Source organism: Balaenoptera ricei, chromosome 5, assembly GCF_028023285.1.
Source record: "Balaenoptera ricei isolate mBalRic1 chromosome 5, mBalRic1.hap2, whole genome shotgun sequence".
Taxonomy (NCBI): domain Eukaryota; kingdom Metazoa; phylum Chordata; class Mammalia; order Artiodactyla; family Balaenopteridae; genus Balaenoptera; species Balaenoptera ricei.
Genome location: NC_082643.1, coordinates 48426023 through 48444563, shown reverse-complemented (window position 1 = coordinate 48444563; position 18541 = coordinate 48426023). Strand labels below are relative to the sequence as shown.

Genomic DNA, 18541 nt, shown 5'->3' with positions numbered 1-18541 from the left:
GTGTTTTTTTATATTACCTGCAACATAGTAAGAACTCAAAACATTAGCTGATGTGATTACACATATTATTTCATTTAGTGCCAGCAACAGCCGTCCTCTCCCCTTTTTACAGATGAGGAAACTGAGGCTCAATGAAATTGTGTCTAGCTTTAAGGGGCAAAACCAGAACTAATGATATTTTGTATCTGCTGTATATTTAGAGGGATGTAGCCGTTAGCCCTTGTAACTAGACAGCTGACTGCCCTCCCCTACAGAAAGCCTGAGAAAATCAAGTCCCTAGAAATATTTAAATTCCAGAGACTAATAGTGTCATTTCCTATTGAACGTTGCTCTGGGGCTATCACTGAATTTTTAGAATATTTTGTTCCCAGTAAGGGTGGGAGCAACTTTATTTCTAAGCCAATCCTGGAGATTTGCCAGCATGTTTGAATAATGTCTACATATGAAAGTGTGTCTGGGTTCCCAACCAGGCATCCATCAAAGTATTGCCCTTTTTCACCTGTGGTCCCTACCAAGGACTGGACCTTCCTCAAAGAGCAGGCATGTCTGTTTATAACAGGCTGTAGACTTGAAGCCTTGTAAAATGTAAATGAAGATTCACAAACACAAGGGATCAAACTGAAGCCAGCTGAAAACTGGGGGAGGGGGACAAGTTTTTGTTGTTCCCTATGATGGTAGTTAAAAGAAGTCAACAATCATTGTAGTTCTCCTGGATGTTAAATGAGTCAAAAATTGGCTTCCAGGAAACATATTTGCAAACCTCTTATGTACAGAGACTTTTTTTCTCTCTTGTTTTGAGCCCTTCACAGGTCTAGCACAGTCCCTTGTAGAAAGATAGTTGGTGTTCGGTGATGTTTGTTTAGCAAATGCAGTACTTGATGTTAGAGAAACATCCTCTTCCTGAGGTGGTCTCTCTTTGAATGTTGACTTCTGTTTTCTGGATTAGAGATAAAGGGTTAGGCTGAGATTATTGTGTTCTGAATCCCAGATTTATACTGTTCATACTTTTTTTTTTTCCTTTTAATAGGTTAGTGTGATCTCAACTCAAGAGAAAGGTGGGATATCATGGCATCTATCTGGGTAAGTAAAAATCAAGCCTTCATAGCACAGTAACTTATCTGAGTCAAATTGAAATACAGAAAATCAAAATATTAAGAAAAAATTTTATAAGTTGATAAAAGGTTTATGTGAAAAAATTAACATGCCCCAAAAGCTAGAGGATGTCTAAAAATAATAAAATATTAAAATGTATTGTAAAGGTACATAGTTAAAATAATTTGTACTGACACCAAAGCAGGGAGGTCAATAATAGAGAATAAATTATGTGATTTGGGAATTTATTATAAGAAAAAGACATTTCATATCAGAGAGGAGAAGATGGCTTATTCAATAAATGATGTTAGGAAAACTTCTCGCTGTTTGAGGGAAAAAGTAAATCTGTATTCCTTCTCCCTTCTTACATGAAACTAAATTTCAGATGGATAAAATACCGTAATGAAAAAGACAAAATATGGTTGAATTTAAAAAATAATCTTGGACTGGGGAAGGCAGTTACAACTAAGATACAAACCAAAAGCCTAAAAGAAAAATATTGATCTATTGAACTAAATACAAATTTATAATTTATGATAGCAAACAGTATATTAGTGGAGTCAGAAGACAACCCACAGGAAAAAGTATTTGCAGCACATTTGACAAGAGACTCATTTCAGTAACATAAAAATAACTTGACTACATCAATAAGAAAAATGAACTCGATGGAAAAATTTGTGAAGGACATGAATAGGATACGAAAAGAATTATAAATGTCCAACAAACATATGAAAAGGTGCTATACCTTACTGGGAAATAAAGAAATGTAAATAACACAATGAGAAATCATTTCTATCTAAGTATTGGTCAAGGTGAAAAAAAATGTAAGAAGACCAGTGTTGCAGAGGATGTGGGCAAGACAGGCACTCTCATACTCTGTTCATAGGAGAGTAAAGTTGGCACTCTTTGGGGATGGTGTTTTGGCCATATCTATCAGTGTTTAAATGCTCACCCTGTGTAACCCAGTAGTTCCACTTCTGGGTATTTATCCTATAGATACACTTGCATAAGGTTGAAGAAATAAAGGCTGATGGGCATTCATTTGTACTAATGAAAATACACAGAATAAATGGCCATCCATGGGTTATGATATTTCTCAATTTTAACTTATAGCCATTTTTATGTAATCATTTAAAAAATGAGAAAAAGTGAGTCCGCTGTCTATGTATTGACAAAAGAAAATGTCCAGAGATATATTAATCAATAAAAAAAAAAATTCCAGTTACAGAATAGTACATCCAGAGTGATTCTGTTTTAGAGAAAGAAAAAAGAAAAGAAAAAAATAGACACATAAGGACTGTATTACATGAAAACTTTCTGGAAAGGTGGAACTATGAGCAGGGGCGCTTTCATTTTCAATGCATCACCTTCTGTGCTCTGATTCTTTTTTCTAAATTTTTTTTCTTTTTTTTTTTGGGCCGTTCACGCGGCCTGTGGGATCTTAGTTCCCCAACCAGGGATCGAACCCGTGCCCCCTGCATTTGGAAGCCCAGATTCTTAACCACTGGACCACCAGGGAAGTCCCTCTGATTTTTTTTAATGATGAAAATACATTATATTTTATAAGTGAGGGTCAGAGAGGCTTCAAGAATAATCCGTATGGAGACATGAGCAGGCCTTGTTATGCATGGTGTCAGTAGATGTGCTATTGTGAGGCTTTTCTTGGTCCCAGATTATTTTCTGTCACTGGCCAGTAGGCTGATCTCCCCCTTTCCAGGTCTGAAATTCCTGCTGCTATTATGGATATCTAGTAGAGTCAGATGAAAAAAAATTTCATCTCTCCAAAAAATTAGTCTCCCTCTAGCCCTTGTCCATTAGTGAATCGACATGGAATTAGTTGTTCGGGCTCTCCAGCTGACACCTTCAAAGTTATGGCACATTTCTGAAGGGCTGGGAGAGACCCAGGTGAGTGTGAGAGAGGGTGTATTTGTTTCCTACTGCTTCCATAAGCAATCACCACACATTTAGCAACTTAAAACAATACCCCTTTATTATGTCCACAAGTTCTATATGTTAGAGCCCAAAATGGGTCTCATAGCGCTAAGATCAAGGAGTTGGCAGGGCTGCATTCCATTCTGAGACTTTGGGAAGAATCCACCTCTGAGCTTATTTAGGTTGTCGGCAAAATTTAGTTCCTTTCAGTTGTGAGACTGAGTGCCTTGCTGGCTGTCAGTGGAGGCTATCCTTATCTCCTGGAGGCCATTGCCAGTCCTTGTGTGTGGCCCCCTACATCTCAGAACAGCAGCGGTGCATGGAATCCTTCTCACGCTTGCAGTCTCTCTAGCTGGCCCTTCTGGGACATCTCTCTTCTGCCGTCCTCTACTTCCTCCAGCTGGAGACAGTTCTCTGCTGTTAAGTGCTCACATTATTAGATTGGGCCCACCCGGGTAATCCAGGATAATTTCCCTATTTTAAGGTTTGGAACCTTCATTGCATCCTCAAAGTCCCTTTAGTCATGTAACATAACACATTCACAGGGTCCAAGGATTACCGTGTGGACATTTTATTTGGGAGCCATTATTCTGCCCACCACAAGGGGATGGTAGCATTGGGCATCGGGCAGCAGGAAAGAAGGGACGGGAATAGACGAGAAAAGGGAAGCTGTGCTGTGGGCAGGAGGGGAGATTGGGGGGGCTCGAGTTAAGAAAGAGGCCCTAGCCAGAGAGGGGCTCCTACTGCCTCGCTTTTTCTTTCCTATTTTCCTCCTGTCTCAAATTAAAGAACTAACATTTATGAGTGAGATATCTGAGAGCAAATATTAAAAACAACTCAGAGCTACTATGGAAAACAGTATGGTGCTTCCTCAACAAATGAAAAATAGAATTACCATATGATCCAGCAATCCCATTTCTGGATAAATATCCTAAGAATTGAAAGCAGGATCTTGAAGAGATATTTGCACACTTGTGTTCATAGCAGCATTATTCACAATAGCTAAAAGCTGGAAGCAACCCAAGTGTCCGTTGATGGATGAATAGATAAACAAAATGTGGGGTATGCATATTGTGGAATATTTAGCCTTTAAAAGGAAGGAAATTCTGACATATGTTGCAACATAGATGAACCCTGAGGGCATTATGCTAAGAGAAATAAGCCAGTAATAAGAAAACAAAATACTGTATGATTCCATTTATATGAGGTATCTGAAGTAGTCAAATTCATAGAAGCAGAAAACAGAATTGTAGTTGCCAGGGTCTGGGGGGAGGGGGAAAGGGGGATTTGTTGCTTAATGGATATAGAGTTCTAGTTCCATACAATGAAAAAGTCAAGTTCTGGAGATCTGTTTTACAACAATGTGAATATTCTCGCCACTACTGAACTGTACACTTAAAAATGTTTAAAGTGGTAAATTTTATGTTACATTTTTTTTAAACCACAATTTAAAAAACTCTCAGATTTCTGTAAATACTCTTATCACTGTTTTATCTGTTCTCTTTTTCCCTCTTAACACAAAAGCACATACACACCCAAACACAAATGAGCAATCAGTCCATGCTTTTCTACAACACGGTTGATCGTTTGTGTTTACCAGTGTATGGTGAATTTATTAGAGTGATATGATCAAGAGGGAAGATTTCGGTTGCGATTTCAGTACATTACTGTTGGAGATGAAAGATTAGCTGGTTTCCTAAGTCTGTATATTCTATCTAGGAGTGTTGAAACCCTCCCATTGTTTCAGATGTTGCATTACTATTTCCTTTGTTAAAATTTTTGAATATGGTAGCCACACTTTTCGAAAGTTTGCATTACATAACTTTGCTTTTATGAAAGATCTGTGTTAGTACAGGCACACATTGGAGACATTGCAGTTTGGTTCCAGACCGCTGCAATAAAACGAGTATCGCAATAAAGTCGCATGAATTTTTTGGTTTCCCAGTGCATATAAAAGTTATGTTTTGGAAACCATGAAACTCCTAGAAGAAAACATTGGCAGAACACTCTTTGACATGAATTGTAGCAGTATTTCTTGGATCTGTCTCCTAAAGCAAAGGAAGTAAAAACAAAAATAAATAAATGGGACCTAATTAGACTTAAAGTTTTTGCATAGCAAAGGAAACCATTGACAAAATGAAAAGGCGACCTACTGAATGCGAGGAAATATTTGCTAATGATATGACCGATAAGGAGTTAATATCCAAAATATATCAACAACTCATACAACTCAACATCAAAAGAGCAAACAACCCAATTAAAATGTGGGCAGAAGACCTGAATAGACATTTTCCCAAAGAAGACAGGCAGATAGCCACTGGACACATGAAAAGATGCTCAACATCGTTAGTCATCAGAGAAATGCAAATTAAAACCACAATGAGATATCCTCACACCTGTCAGAGCGGCTGTTATCAAAAAGAACACTCATAACAAATGTCGGTGAAGATGTGGAGAAAAGGGAACCCTCCTACACTGTTGGTGGGAATGTAAATTGGTGTAGCCACTATGGAGAACAGTATGGAGGTTTCTCAAAAAACTATAAGTAGTTTAGTTTTGACCATATGACCCAGCAATTCCACTCCTGGATATATATCCAAGAAAACCCAAAAACACTAATTTGAAAAGATACATGCAGCCCAATGTTCATAGAAGCATTATTTACAATTGCCAAGATATGGAAACAACCTAAGCCATCAACAGAACAGATGAATGGATAAAGATGTGTGTGTGTGTGTGTGTGTGTCGTATATATAAATATATATACGACACACACACATACATACATACAATGGAATACTACTCAGCCATAAAAAGAATGAAATTGTGCTATTTGCAGCAACATGGATGGACTTGGAGGGCATTATACTGTGTGAAATGTCAGACAGAGACAAATAATATATGATATCACATATGTTGAATCGAAAAATTCAACAAACTTGTAAATATAACAAAAGAGAAGGAGAGTCATAAATATAGAGAACAAACTAGTGGTTACCAGTAGGGGGTGCAATATAAGGGTAGGGCAGTAAAGAGGTACAAACTGTTAAGTATAAAATAAACTATAAGGATATATTGTACAACATGGGGAATATAGCTGATAAAAAAGTTATGTTAACACTATACTGTAGTCTGCTGTGTAGAATAGCATTGTCTAAAGAAACAATGTACATACTTTAATTTAAAAATGCTTTACTGATAAAAAATGCTAACCGTCATCTGAGCCTTTAGTGAGTTGTAATCTTTTTGCAGTAGTAACATCAAAGATCACTGCACACAGATCACCATAACAAATATAGTAATAATGAAAAAGTTTGAAATATTGCTGGAATTACCAAAATACGACACAGAGACACGAAATGAGCAAATGCTGTTGGAAGAATGGCGCTGATAGACTTGCTTGATGTAGGGTTGTCACAAACCTTCAGTTTGTAGAAACACAATATCTGCAAAGCAAAATGAAGTGCAATAAAGACATGATATGCCTGCACCTGTTTTTGGTAACTGATAGAAATCCAAAGAGGATTTTTGCTTTTATGCCATCAGTGTATTAATGTAGGTCTTTCTGAAAACTGAAGTGGCATAAAATGAACTTTTGAAAATCTGGGGATACCCTTGGCTTTACACCATTTCAGCTTATGGAAGGTTTCATAGAGATGGTCTGCATTAAGATAACGGGGGAAACCTGTGTATCTCTGTTCAGGCTTGGCTTCTACTACTTCACCCCTGATGAGAGGGCCTGGTATCTTATCAGTTTGTACTCTTTGAACTCAAGGTCTTTGTCAAATGTTGCCTTTACATCTATAGCAAGCACTCAGGCAACACACAAATGAGAATGTCTTGGAACATTTTTATTAAGATACCATAGCAGTATTTTTCCTATGTGTGCCTTCTACAAGGCTGGCTTTCTCATAGGAATACTCTGAGCTCTTTGCTCCTTGGTCAATTCCTAACTTACTTTTACAGAATAATAATGAATGCAACAACTATTTGAACCCTCAAATTAATATTTTTATTATGCTACTAAAATTTTTCAACATTAGCTCATAAATCACTATCACCATCACGAACTGTTGTAACATCCGAACTAACTATACACTCTCCCTTCCCCATTCCAAATGCTAATTTGCAAAATGAGGAAGGGGAATATAGAAAGACTCTGGAACCAAGGGGTAAAAGAAACTTTATGAAAATATAACTTCCTGTAAACATGAAGGAGTTCATCCAAAGGGTAGCTAAACAATGAAAGCAGCGTGTACCTAGTGCAATGGGCTCTACCGGAGCAGAAAGAAGACCATCCAGCCACAACCCCAGTTCTACTTTTCATGACTCTCTAATTGATTAAAAGGCAAACTCTTGAATAGGACCTTGAGCAAATTACTTAGTCTCTTGCTATGTCTGTTTCCTCATCTGTAAAATAAGTGTAATAACAGTACCTACATCATCTAGGCTTTGAAAGCGTTAAACCAGTTCATGGGAAATGCGTGGACAGTACCTGGCATGCGGTGAGCACTCAGTAGATGTTGTAATCATTATCATTTCGGTATATTGGCTTTTTTCTGAAAACATATTCCTTGATAATTAATATCCCTGCAACTGTTTTAGTGAAGAAGCTTCTGCCTGTTTCCTGGGCCTGGTTTTAGTACAAATCAACAGCATCCTCTCCCCATTGGAATGATTCTGTCAGAGCATCTGAAACCAATGGATTTTCCCCAAATAGATGTTTTCTGACCATGCCTATTTTTAGTATTTTCTTGCATTTATATATATATATATATATATATATATAAAATATAAAAACAATATATATATATATAATATGACTATTTTTTAGAGGAGTTTTAGGTTCACAGCAAAGTTAAGAGGAGGGTTCAGAGGTTCCCCGTGTGCCCTCTGTCTCCCACACATGCATGGCCTCCCCCATTGTCAACATCCCCCACCAGAGGGGTTCATTTGTTGCAATTGATGAACCTACATTGGCACATCTTTATCACCCAAAGTCTGTAGTTTACATTACAGTTCACTCTTGGTGTTGTACATTCTGTGGGTTTGGATGCTTATATATGTTTAAAGATAATCCTCTGTTCTCACTCCCAGTGGGTGGACCGCAGTACAGTTCTGACACTCCCTAGGACTAGCATCAGACTCCACAGGTTTAAGGGCTCAAGCCTCACTTCAGACACCAGTGGCAAGTCTCAGAGCCACCTGCTGTTCTGACCCAGGGGCTATAAATTAGGAGGTTTCCATGACCTTGATCAGTGAGTCTCTAGAACACCTCATAGAATTCACTGAAAGTGCTGTACTTACAATTACAGTTTTATTATAAAACCTACACATAGAGCAAACTCTGGAAAGGCCCTGGATGTAGAGCTTCCAAGCCCTCTCCCTGTGGGGTCAGGGCACCTCACCTTTCCTGCATATCAATGTGCTCACCGGCCAGGGAGCTTCTCTGAGCCTCGGCATCCAGAGCTTTTACTGGAGTTTCATTGCGTAGCCGTGACTGATTAAGTCACTGGCCACGACTGAACTCGGTCTCCAGTCCCCTTGCGTTCCCAAAGTGCCAACCCTCTAATCACATGGCTGGGTCTTTTTAGTAACCAGCCTGCTGCTACAGCTATCTCATGGCCCACCATGACTCACCTTATTAGCACAGTAAAGACACTCCCATCTCTCAGTAAATTCCAGTGGTTTTTGAAGCTCTGTGGCTGGAACCCAGGACAAAGATCAGATATATCTTTATTATACCATACATATATAACTCACATCAAGGCGGCATAGAGTTTTCAAAACGTCATATTCCTGTAATTTTTACTAAAAGGCTATCAACACTAAGGTACTGGTTATCTTAGGCTGATCGGAAGCTCTGATTGGAAGTTACATCTTTAATCACAAGTGAGACTGAGGGAAATGAGTTAATGTTTTGTAATAGATACAGATTGGCAGGCAGGGTCACTCAAAGCATGGGATCCATGAAGAAACACAAAAAGGGATGCTTGATGGTGGAAAGTTTGGGGAAGGTTTATCTAAGGTGGAAACTTGCTAATAGGAGAAGCTACCCCATCATAATATGTCCTTGGTGAGAATTAGAGAGCACAGCTTCCCTTCCCCACCCCATCCTTCCTCTCTTTCCTGGGAACAAGACTGGTGTGGTTTGACACATGAGGATACAATGTTCCCATTTCTGCAGTGTAACCCAGAGGAAGGACACCAGTGGTAGGGCTCTCAGGAAAGATGCAGTGTGCTAATGTGGAGGGAATTTTGGGAAGGCAGTGCCTTTCAAATTCTGCCCCATGGATGACATCAGCCCCGTGCATTTGGATGTTTTTGGTACTGGGTACAAAGCATTCATAAGAGCCCCATCCACTTTCATATTTCTTGGTTTGGTGGGACATCCAACTAGACCTTTCTTTCCTGGTTTGTTTGCTCTTCCCAGCCATGCAAATTTAAACCACGTATGGAGAAGACACCTGTGTTACATGCATGTGGAGGTGCTGAATTTCTTCTGTGGTCTCCCTCCTGTCTACTGCATCTCAGGGCTGGATGATCTGGCTTATAACTATTTTCATGGAAATGGACTTTTCACATCCCAAGCAGTATAGGTATCATGCCTGATTAGGTACTTTCGACATGATTGTAATTTCCTATTTGGTGTGTGTTTCAAACCACAGTTCCTGAAGCTTCTTTAGGTAAATACTGGCACTCAGAGAGTTTCACAAATGGTCCTCTGCAGGAAGTTAATGAAAAACAGGTTAGACCTGGATTTCAAATCAAACATTTAGAGCTTTGTTTTAGGACAAACCCTGGAAAGAAATACTAGGGTTACAATCTGAGTGAATACAATCTGAGTGAAAAGAGAGAGGCTTCCTGGGAATGAACGGAATGAACATTAAAGGGCTGCTCTTTGCCACTCCCTGACCCAAGCTTAACCACCAAGGAGGGAGGGTCCCTCTTTTATATTTAATTATAATAAAAAGTGTAATTTGACAATCTAACTTGTTGCTGTTGAAAACGTTATAGATTGAGAGCAAGGAACGTGAAGGGGAGAAGGTATCATTTGACTCTTTTGAAAGTCTATTTTTTTTTTTTTTTTTGGTGGATGCAAAGCAGTTAGAAAACATAAGTATTTTAGAGTACTGGGTAATAAGATTAATACAGAGGTCTCACATGAATTAAGAGAGTAAGTCAAAAGGGTAGAAAATTCTCAAGTCTGCCCCTTCCTCCATTCTCAGATCTTTGCTCCTTTCATTTTCAACTATTTGTGTTTGATTAAATACCTCGCCTAGGTTCTGGAGGCATGTTTAAATAAGAGTAGTGACAGCCTCACGTGAACAGGATTTGCAAAAGGTGAAGAGTGTGTTTGTCAGATTTTTGAGATATGGCATGGAGCTCCGAAAAGTCTGGTAATGGCATTTGAGAATTATCAAAGAAAACAAGACCCAGAACAAGAAAGCATTTTGTACTCATTTATTCATGAAACAAATATTTACTAAGCACCTACTATGTGCCAGATACTCTTTTAGGCTCAGAGGATACAGCAGGGAAAGAGAAATAAAAAAGCGTGGAGCTTACATGCCTCTGATTTTATTAGGGAAGAGCGCTAATAAACAAAGCAATAAATGTATAGTATATTAAGTCAGTTTTAAGGACTCTGGAGAAGAGCAGAGGTGGAGAATGAGAGTGATAGGGTACATTATATTCTGCTCAGATATGTGAGCAGAAGTCAACATGGAGTGAGGGAGTGAGCTGGGAGGATATTTGGGGGAAGACCATCCAGGCAGAGGGAACAGCAGGTATAAAGCTCTGACGCAGAAGAGCAATAAGAAAACCCCAATGAAGTGATAGGAGGGGGACAAGGAGATTTGGGGGAGCATCACAATTCTCTTCTTTTGTTACTTCAGGGTCCTCCAAGGGCCACAAAGAATCCCTATAGCCCTGACAGCCTTTGCATGAACTGCAGAAGGAGTTTCCACTGTCTAGGTTTACTTTGCATTAGGAAATATTTTTAAATCTGTAGCAACTTGTTGTTAGGATTAACAACAAACATACGAAATCCATGAAACGGTGCATTTTAACATCATATCACGTGAGCATTAATGACTTTGGTCATCGATGCAAGAAATCTTCTTCCCAGGATGTTACAAACAGTAAATGTTCCTGATCTTAAGTCCCTCTCAGGTGGATCCCTCTTCCCATAGAAGTGAAGTGGGAGGAGAGTGAGTGTCACCACTGTGCTCCCCAAATCCTGCCAAGCCAGCCACCATTCTCCAGCCAAGAAGATGTGATGAAGCCAGATTTCTCACTTCAGTGAGCCAAGTTCCCTGTATCTTCCACAGTTAGAGTGAAGGTCCCTTAAATGCAGGTGTCTCCCCCGTAAGATGAAGTTAGATATGCACAGAGCTGAGGATGTGGCCAGAATAGTCTTCAACTCTCTGTGGCCCTTGGCTGAGAGGAGAATTTGGTCATGAAGTCTTAGCTAAGTTGAGCTCCTGACTTTGATTGTGGTACAAAAAAATAATTCTCAGACACTGGTGCTATATGACTCAAAAGAAGATGAATACAGCTTATTTATAATCTGCCGCAAACAAATAATGAAAATGATTCTGAGAAAGAAGTTTGTGTTGATGAAGTCTTTCCAGGGGCCCAACGTTTCAAGCTCAATCCAGATAGTTGGCTTTGCTGCCTTTGACAGAGAAATGCTGAGTGCTTGGAGAGACAGGAAGGAAGATACAGTAGAATCACTGGAAACATCCCAGGTGCACCAGGCGTCCATCTGGGCTTGTGGAACCAGATTGAAAGACCTAGCATAGCTTGTGGTGCCGGAAGAGGTCATTTATGTAGTCCGGACATCTTCCAAATCTCCCAAGATACAATGATCACTTTGATTTCTAGACTATCAATATTTGAAGGAAGCAACCTCATCAGACAGCCAATTGTGTAGTGTAGACCTCGGAGAAAGCCCACACCTTGGGATGTCATTGTCTTGCTTCCATTTGCTTCCAGCAGACTCACTCACAGTTGTTTATTAAGCCCCTAGCTGGAGGCCGAGGACTGGGCTAGGAGCTGGGTATGCTGTGAGTAAAACAAAAGCTCTCTGCCCGGGGCTTCCCTGGTGGCGCAGTGGTTGAGAATCTGCCTGCCAATGCAGGGGACACGGGTTCGAGCCTTGGTCTGGGAAGAACCCACATGCCGCGGAGCAACTGGACTCGTGAGCCACAACTACTGAGCCTGCGCGTCTGGAGCCTGTGCTCCGCAACAAGAGAGGCCGCGATAGTGAGAGGCCCGCGCACCGCGCTGAAGAGTGGCCCCTGCTTGCCGCAACTAGAGAAAGCCCTCGCACAGAAACGAAGACCCAACACAGCCGAAACTAAATAAATAAATTTTAAAAAAAAAAAAAAAAAAAAGAGAAAAAAAAAAAAAGCTCTCTGCCCTCTGAAACTTTAATTTAGAGGAGGCGGTGACACAGATATAAACAGAGATATTGAGGAATGCTGAGTGCCCTAAGAGGGAAAGGGTGCTGAGACAGAATCACAGGAGAGGACCCTGTTAAGTCAGGATCAAGTGGCCCCGGGCAGACCTGTCAGAGAAGATGGCCCTTAATCAGAAGACTGAAGGTAGGAAAACATTCCAGATAGAGGGAACAGCACAAACAAAGGCATGAAGATGAGAAAGAGATCACAGTAGATCAGCTGGAGTTTTGGAGAACTGAAGTGGGATGGGCAAAGGGGAGAGTTGGCTCCAGGAGAGGGTGGCAAGGAAGGTTGGGCCAGATGTTGCAGGGCTGCGTGGACAGGGCAAGGAGTTTGGACTTTATGGAATATCCAACGGGAGGTCAGAGAAGGGTGTCCAGTAGGGGAATGCCGTGACCTGACTTAGATCTTTCACAGATCCCTGGGCTGCTAGAAAATGTGGGAAATGGCTAGAGGTAGGCATAGAAGGAAGCAGGAAGGGAGACTAGGGCAGATGTCCATGTCCAGGGGAGCAGTGATGGTGACTTGGATGGCAGGAGTGCCAAAGAAGGTGGGGAGAAGTGCACAGGAGATTCTCTTTTTTGAGATAGTCTCATCAGGTCTTGCAGATGATTGCGTTTGGATGGAAAGAGAAGGAATTGAAGGAGACCCCCAGGTTTCTGGTGGTTGGTGGTGCCATTTAAAGGGATTGAAGAAGAAGAGCAAACTGGGCACGAGCACAGAGACTGGAGCCAGATTGCCTGGGTTCAAATCCTGGCTGTGCCGCAGGTAAGTTATGTGACTATCAGCAAGTCTTTTAACTCTCCGTGCCTCAGTCTTCTCCCCTGTAAGATGGGATCATAATAGGATGGGTTCTGAGGGTTAAATGGGCAAATATGTATAAAGCACAAGTAAGTACCATGTAACTGATACATGGTAGAAGAAATCATTTTGAAAGGAAATAATGAGTTGATACATGAGATATAACCAGTGTTCAAAATAGAAGTCTGGGCTGGGAATAGAGCTGTGGGAGTTGTCTGCATATAGAAGGGGAAGTGGCAGAAATAACCCACAGCAGGAGTAGCGGGAAAGAAAAGAGAAAGAGACTTTCCATTTTAGAACCTACTTTATAGATGTCAGCCAAAGGGGAGGAGCCAACAAAGGAGAGGCCCAGGAGGCAAAAGAAGGCAGGGGTCTGGCTGGGTTAACCCTGAGTGACACATGCTTCTAAGGAATCTGGGTTTCTCTTTATTATAATCTGTGTTTTATGGACACACAACATAAATCGCTTGTTTGTCGCCATCTTCCCTAATTTCTGAATCACGTTCATCTTTCTACTCCAGCTCAACACCCTCCTCTGTTATCACATTCCAGTGCTCTGGCTCTGGGACTTCCCTGATGAAATCAGAACAAGAAAAGCTGGCAAGTGTGGGTATTTTCTCCTTTGAGTGAGCACAGGAAGAAATGCAGACATCTCCCTTGAACCTCTTGGATGCATGCAGACAAAGCCATAATGGCATTCTTGCTCCTGTCAGGCATCCCTGAGGCTGCCAATCCCTGCTTTCCCCACGCCCTGCTTCTCTTTACTGGCCCCAGGTGGAGAGCGAGCCTGCGGTGGTGATGGGAGCCTTCTGTCTGCAGTGATCACTGCCAGCCTGAGGGAAAAGAAAACGACGCTACCCTTTGCCCTGCAGGACCTGAGTGGTTACCAAGCCTTTTCTCTGGCTTCTTCCCTGATGTGTGGTTTCCTGGGGCTGCTGTAACAAAGTACCACAAACTGGGTGGTTTAAAACAAGAGAAATTTATTATCTCACTGTTCTGGATGCTAGAAACCTGAAATCAAGGTGTTGCCAGGCCATGTTCCCTCTGAAACCTGTAGGGGATCCTTGCTCACCCCTTCCAGCTTCTGATTCTCTGGCAATCTTTGGTGCTTCTTTGCTTGAGGCTGCACAACTCCAATCTTTGCTTTCACCTTCCCTTCACAATTTCCCTGTATGTCTCTGTCTTCACATGGCTGTCTTCTAAGGGCACCAATCATATTGGATTAGGGGCCCATCCTTAGTTAAGACCTCATCTTAAGTAATTACATTTGCCAAAACCTTATATCCAAATAGGTCATATTCTGAAGTACTATGGGTTGGGACTTCAACATTTCTTGAGGGGTAGGGGTGGACATAATTCAACCCATGCCACCTGCCTCACTTGACCGTATTTATTTCAGGGCCTTTTATAGTAGACTTTCTTTGGTTTTGAAAACCACTTTTTCCTGGAAAATTGAATGAGAAGTTTTATATTTTCCAAGTTTTGATCCTTTTATTTATTTTAGTCTACTCCTTTTATCCTAAATCCTCATGACCCAGCAGACTGTTCTGACACTGAGCAGAGAGTGATCATTTCTCCCTGGCTCTTCAAGAGTTCCTGAGTCCTGAAGGTTTATACGAGGCTCTGATTTGAAAGCTTAATTTTGGGACATGGCCTTTCCAGGGCTTTAGGAAGTGATGCGGGATTTGGCTTTGCCTCACCTTCAAAACGTACCTGCAGCAGCTGCTATTCTTGCTCTGGAGTGTTTGGCTTTAAATATGTTCCTTGTCAGCAGGATTGGCACCCTGTGTTTTTCTCTTTCCTACATTCTTCTGAATATAAATGTTTGACTTCTTGCAAACGCAGTGTCCTTTCATGAAGAAATAGATATGACTGACTTTCCCGAGTCAAGGACAGACTGGCGTCTCTCAGGGGTAGTGGCAGACAGCTCCCCAGGCCTGGCTTGGCCACACCAGTGGCTTCAAGGTGTCATGGGCTATGACTGACATCTGAAGGATAGTTTTAGAGGGTCAGGGAAAATTAAATAGGCATGAAGAAGAAAGATGCATCCTAGCCTAGTCATTAAGAGCAAAGACAGACCAATTGCCGCCTGTGAGAACTTGGGCGACATCTTAGTCATCATCTGCAAATAGGATTTATTATATCTGCTTTATCAGTTTACTGTGAGGACTGAATGAGCTAATGCAGGAAACGTGCTTAGCAAATAGTGAGTAGCAGCAATTGTTATTAATATAAAGAGCTCCTGTTGTTTCCTCCCTTTATTTGGACATTCCTTGTGGTAAATTTATTTTCCAACTGGTTTCAGGATCATGTTCCCTTTGGGGGCATCTGAAGGTCAAGTTTGAGAAAAGAAAAGCAACTAAATGTGTTTAAGGGATGTGGATGGAAATCTGATCAAACATGATTAAAAAAAAAAGACTTTGCCAAGTACTCATGTGATGTCCTGCACTAGCGCTGACAATTTGTTAGGGTAGTAGGGTTCATAGAGATAAGCTAAGTATTGATTAGTAATTTAAATGTCAAAGAATTAAGCCTGCAGTGGAGCAGGCGATGCAAGCAGTTTGGTTTGGCTGTAAAAATGCCAACATTCCTGCAAGAATGAGCTCATCATCAAATTCTTATTCCACGCCCACAAAAGAATCTATGGCTTGTTTGCTCGATTTTGTTTTGGTTTTCTGGGCAGCTAAGAACGAAATAGGGCAGTGATTCTCAAACACGTTAGCGCATTAGAATCCTCTGGAGGGCTTGTGAAAACCCGGATCCTGAATCTTAGCCCCAGAGTTGTTGATTCAGTAAGACTGTGGTGGGGCCTGAGAATCTGCTTTCTAGTAAGTTCCCCGGCAATGCTGGTACTGCTGCTCCGGGAACCACACTTTGAGAACCACTAATATGGAATTTCCTGAGGCCTTATGATGTGGTGGAGACCTCAAGGCATTTTAGTTACAAGGAAGTGGGTTCAAATTCTGGGGCTGTACTTAGTAGCAGAGTTATGTCAAGCAAATAATCTCTCTGAGATGCAGTTTCTTCCATTTTTAAATGGAAATAATAAAATCCCCCTCTTTAAGGTCACGGTAAGAGTTTGAATAAGATGTCTGTGAAGCACCTTGTTCACTGCCTGACATGTATTACTTTAAAAGATTCCATTAATTTCTTTTACTGTAAGATTTTTTTTCATAAGGCATATATTTATCTCGGAATGTTTTGGGCAGTGAAGTCTTTCAAATGAATATACTGCTCATTTAAATGACCGAAGCACTTTGAAAGATTTCACTAAGATTCCATTTCAGAAGTCCCGTGCCATTTTTCACACAGGTGTGTGTGTATATGTGTGTGTGTGTATGTGTGTAGTTTTTTCCTTTTATTCAAACAAGTAGTTCCTCCCCATTAAATTCTTACTAGGTAGCAAGTTGCATAATGGATTGGGAATTTCATCCTTCTCTAGTTTTGTGCATTGGAATTTCAGCATATTTTGATGTATAGGTAGCAGAGGGCAGTGAAAAGGTCACAGCTAGAATGGAAACCCTGAGTTTTCATAATTCATGGATAATTAGAGTCTGACTACAGTTTTGTCTTTTGTATTCAAAAGCAGCCATGTGAATATCTGCATGGCCCAGAAGCACCAGGGGAGCTTCTAAAACATGTGCAGTCTAACACCTCATTTCTAAAGACCATGATTCCATATGTCTAGAGCAGGGCCTGGTCATATGCATTTTAATCAACGAAAAATCAATCAACCGATCTAAGAAAGAAATGGAAAATTTTATTCGAACCCAATTGAGGATTATGACCCAGGAACAGCCTCTCAGAAAGCTCTGAGAACTGTTCCACCCTCTAGAAGTCAAAGCACAGTTGTATAAGTTTTTTGAGACAGAGGGCCGTCCATTAAATGACGTATTATTGACAGTTCACACAATCCAGATCTGCAAGTACAAAGTGGTGGGTCATGATCAAGAAGGAATGTCATCTTTTAAGGAGTTGTCTTGTTGGTGCTGGGAGAATGTTGTCTTTATGGCTGAGCAGGTATTCCTGCCAACGGGGAGGTTTATTCGATGAATAATGCAGATACACAGTGCACAGCAGAGGGGAGAGAGGAGGCCAAAGGGCAGAAAAAAATGTTTATGTTTAAATTTTTCTTGTCTTGCCATAAAATATGAATTTTATTTCACAAAAGAATCAGCCCAGGTGGTACCAAGACTACGTTTTAAGACAGACTAGGAATGGGCTGCAATGTTCAGAACTGCTTTTAAATTCTGCAGCTTAACTAGCTATGTGGACTTGAGCAAATTCTCCAATCTCCTTAAATCTTGGTGTCTTATACGTGACATGGGTCATTCTTACTCATTCATCGGTGCTGTTGTGCAGGTTATAGTTAATGTATAAAAGGCGCCACAGGGGCTTCCCTGGTGGCACAGTGGTTGAGAATCTGCCTGCCAATGTAGGGGACACGGGTTCGAGCCCCGGTCTGGGAAGATCCCACATGCCGCGGAGCAACTAGGCCCGTGAGCCACAACTACTGAGCCTGCGCATCTGGAGCCTGTGCTCCGCAACAAGAGAGGCCGCGATAGTGAGAGGCCCGCGCACCGCGATGAAGAGTGGCCCCCGCTTGCCACAACTAGAGAAAGCCCTCGCACAGAAACGAAGACCCAACACAGCCATAAATAAACAAAAATAAATAAATTAAAAAAAAAAAAAAGGCGCCGCAGTGCTGGGCACGAAGCACTCAAATGCTCCAATATTGTGATGGTTCTTCTAAAATGCCAGGCAGGGAAGGTGGACAGATAAGATAAACACGGAAGTTCATAAATGAATGGAACTGAAATGAAGCCAGTTGGCTGTGTGAATCCATAAAATATTTATTAAGCCTTGAAGAAAGAGAATTCTCCAAAGATTATGTTGAAGTGACTGATTTCTTACAGGTCGTTTAGATCAGGCACATTCACAATTAGTTTCTAACTTGTTATAATTACTTTTTTAGAATCAAAACTTTATTTTAGGTACTTTAAGATGAAACAATGTTGGATTGTATTGAAATAAATTGTTCAATCCAATCTACTGAATCAACAGACTATCATTTTTTACTGTGCCAGAACATTAATTTTCCTTTCACTTTAATGTGACAAGATAATGTCCTTTCATGAAAATATTAAACACTTCAGGAGAGCCTAAATGAAGCCATATTAACACAAGACAACAGAGCCAATATTACTCAGTAATAGGATAGGAACATCAGTTTAGAAAGAAAACATTGT

General features: G+C 40.8%; 1 protein-coding gene across 2 annotated transcripts in view; it reads left to right on the top strand.

Moving 5' to 3' along the window:
- The window catches only part of ANXA3 (annexin A3), a 55577-nt gene that overhangs the window by 2327 nt on the left and 34709 nt on the right, over nt 1-18541 (top strand). For both annotated transcript variants that reach the window (XM_059922791.1, XM_059922792.1), the window contains one exon: nt 1028-1080. In XM_059922791.1, coding sequence (XP_059778774.1) covers nt 1066-1080 — 15 coding nt within the window. In that variant the 5' untranslated portion in view covers nt 1028-1065. The remainder of the gene's footprint in view (nt 1-1027; nt 1081-18541) is intronic.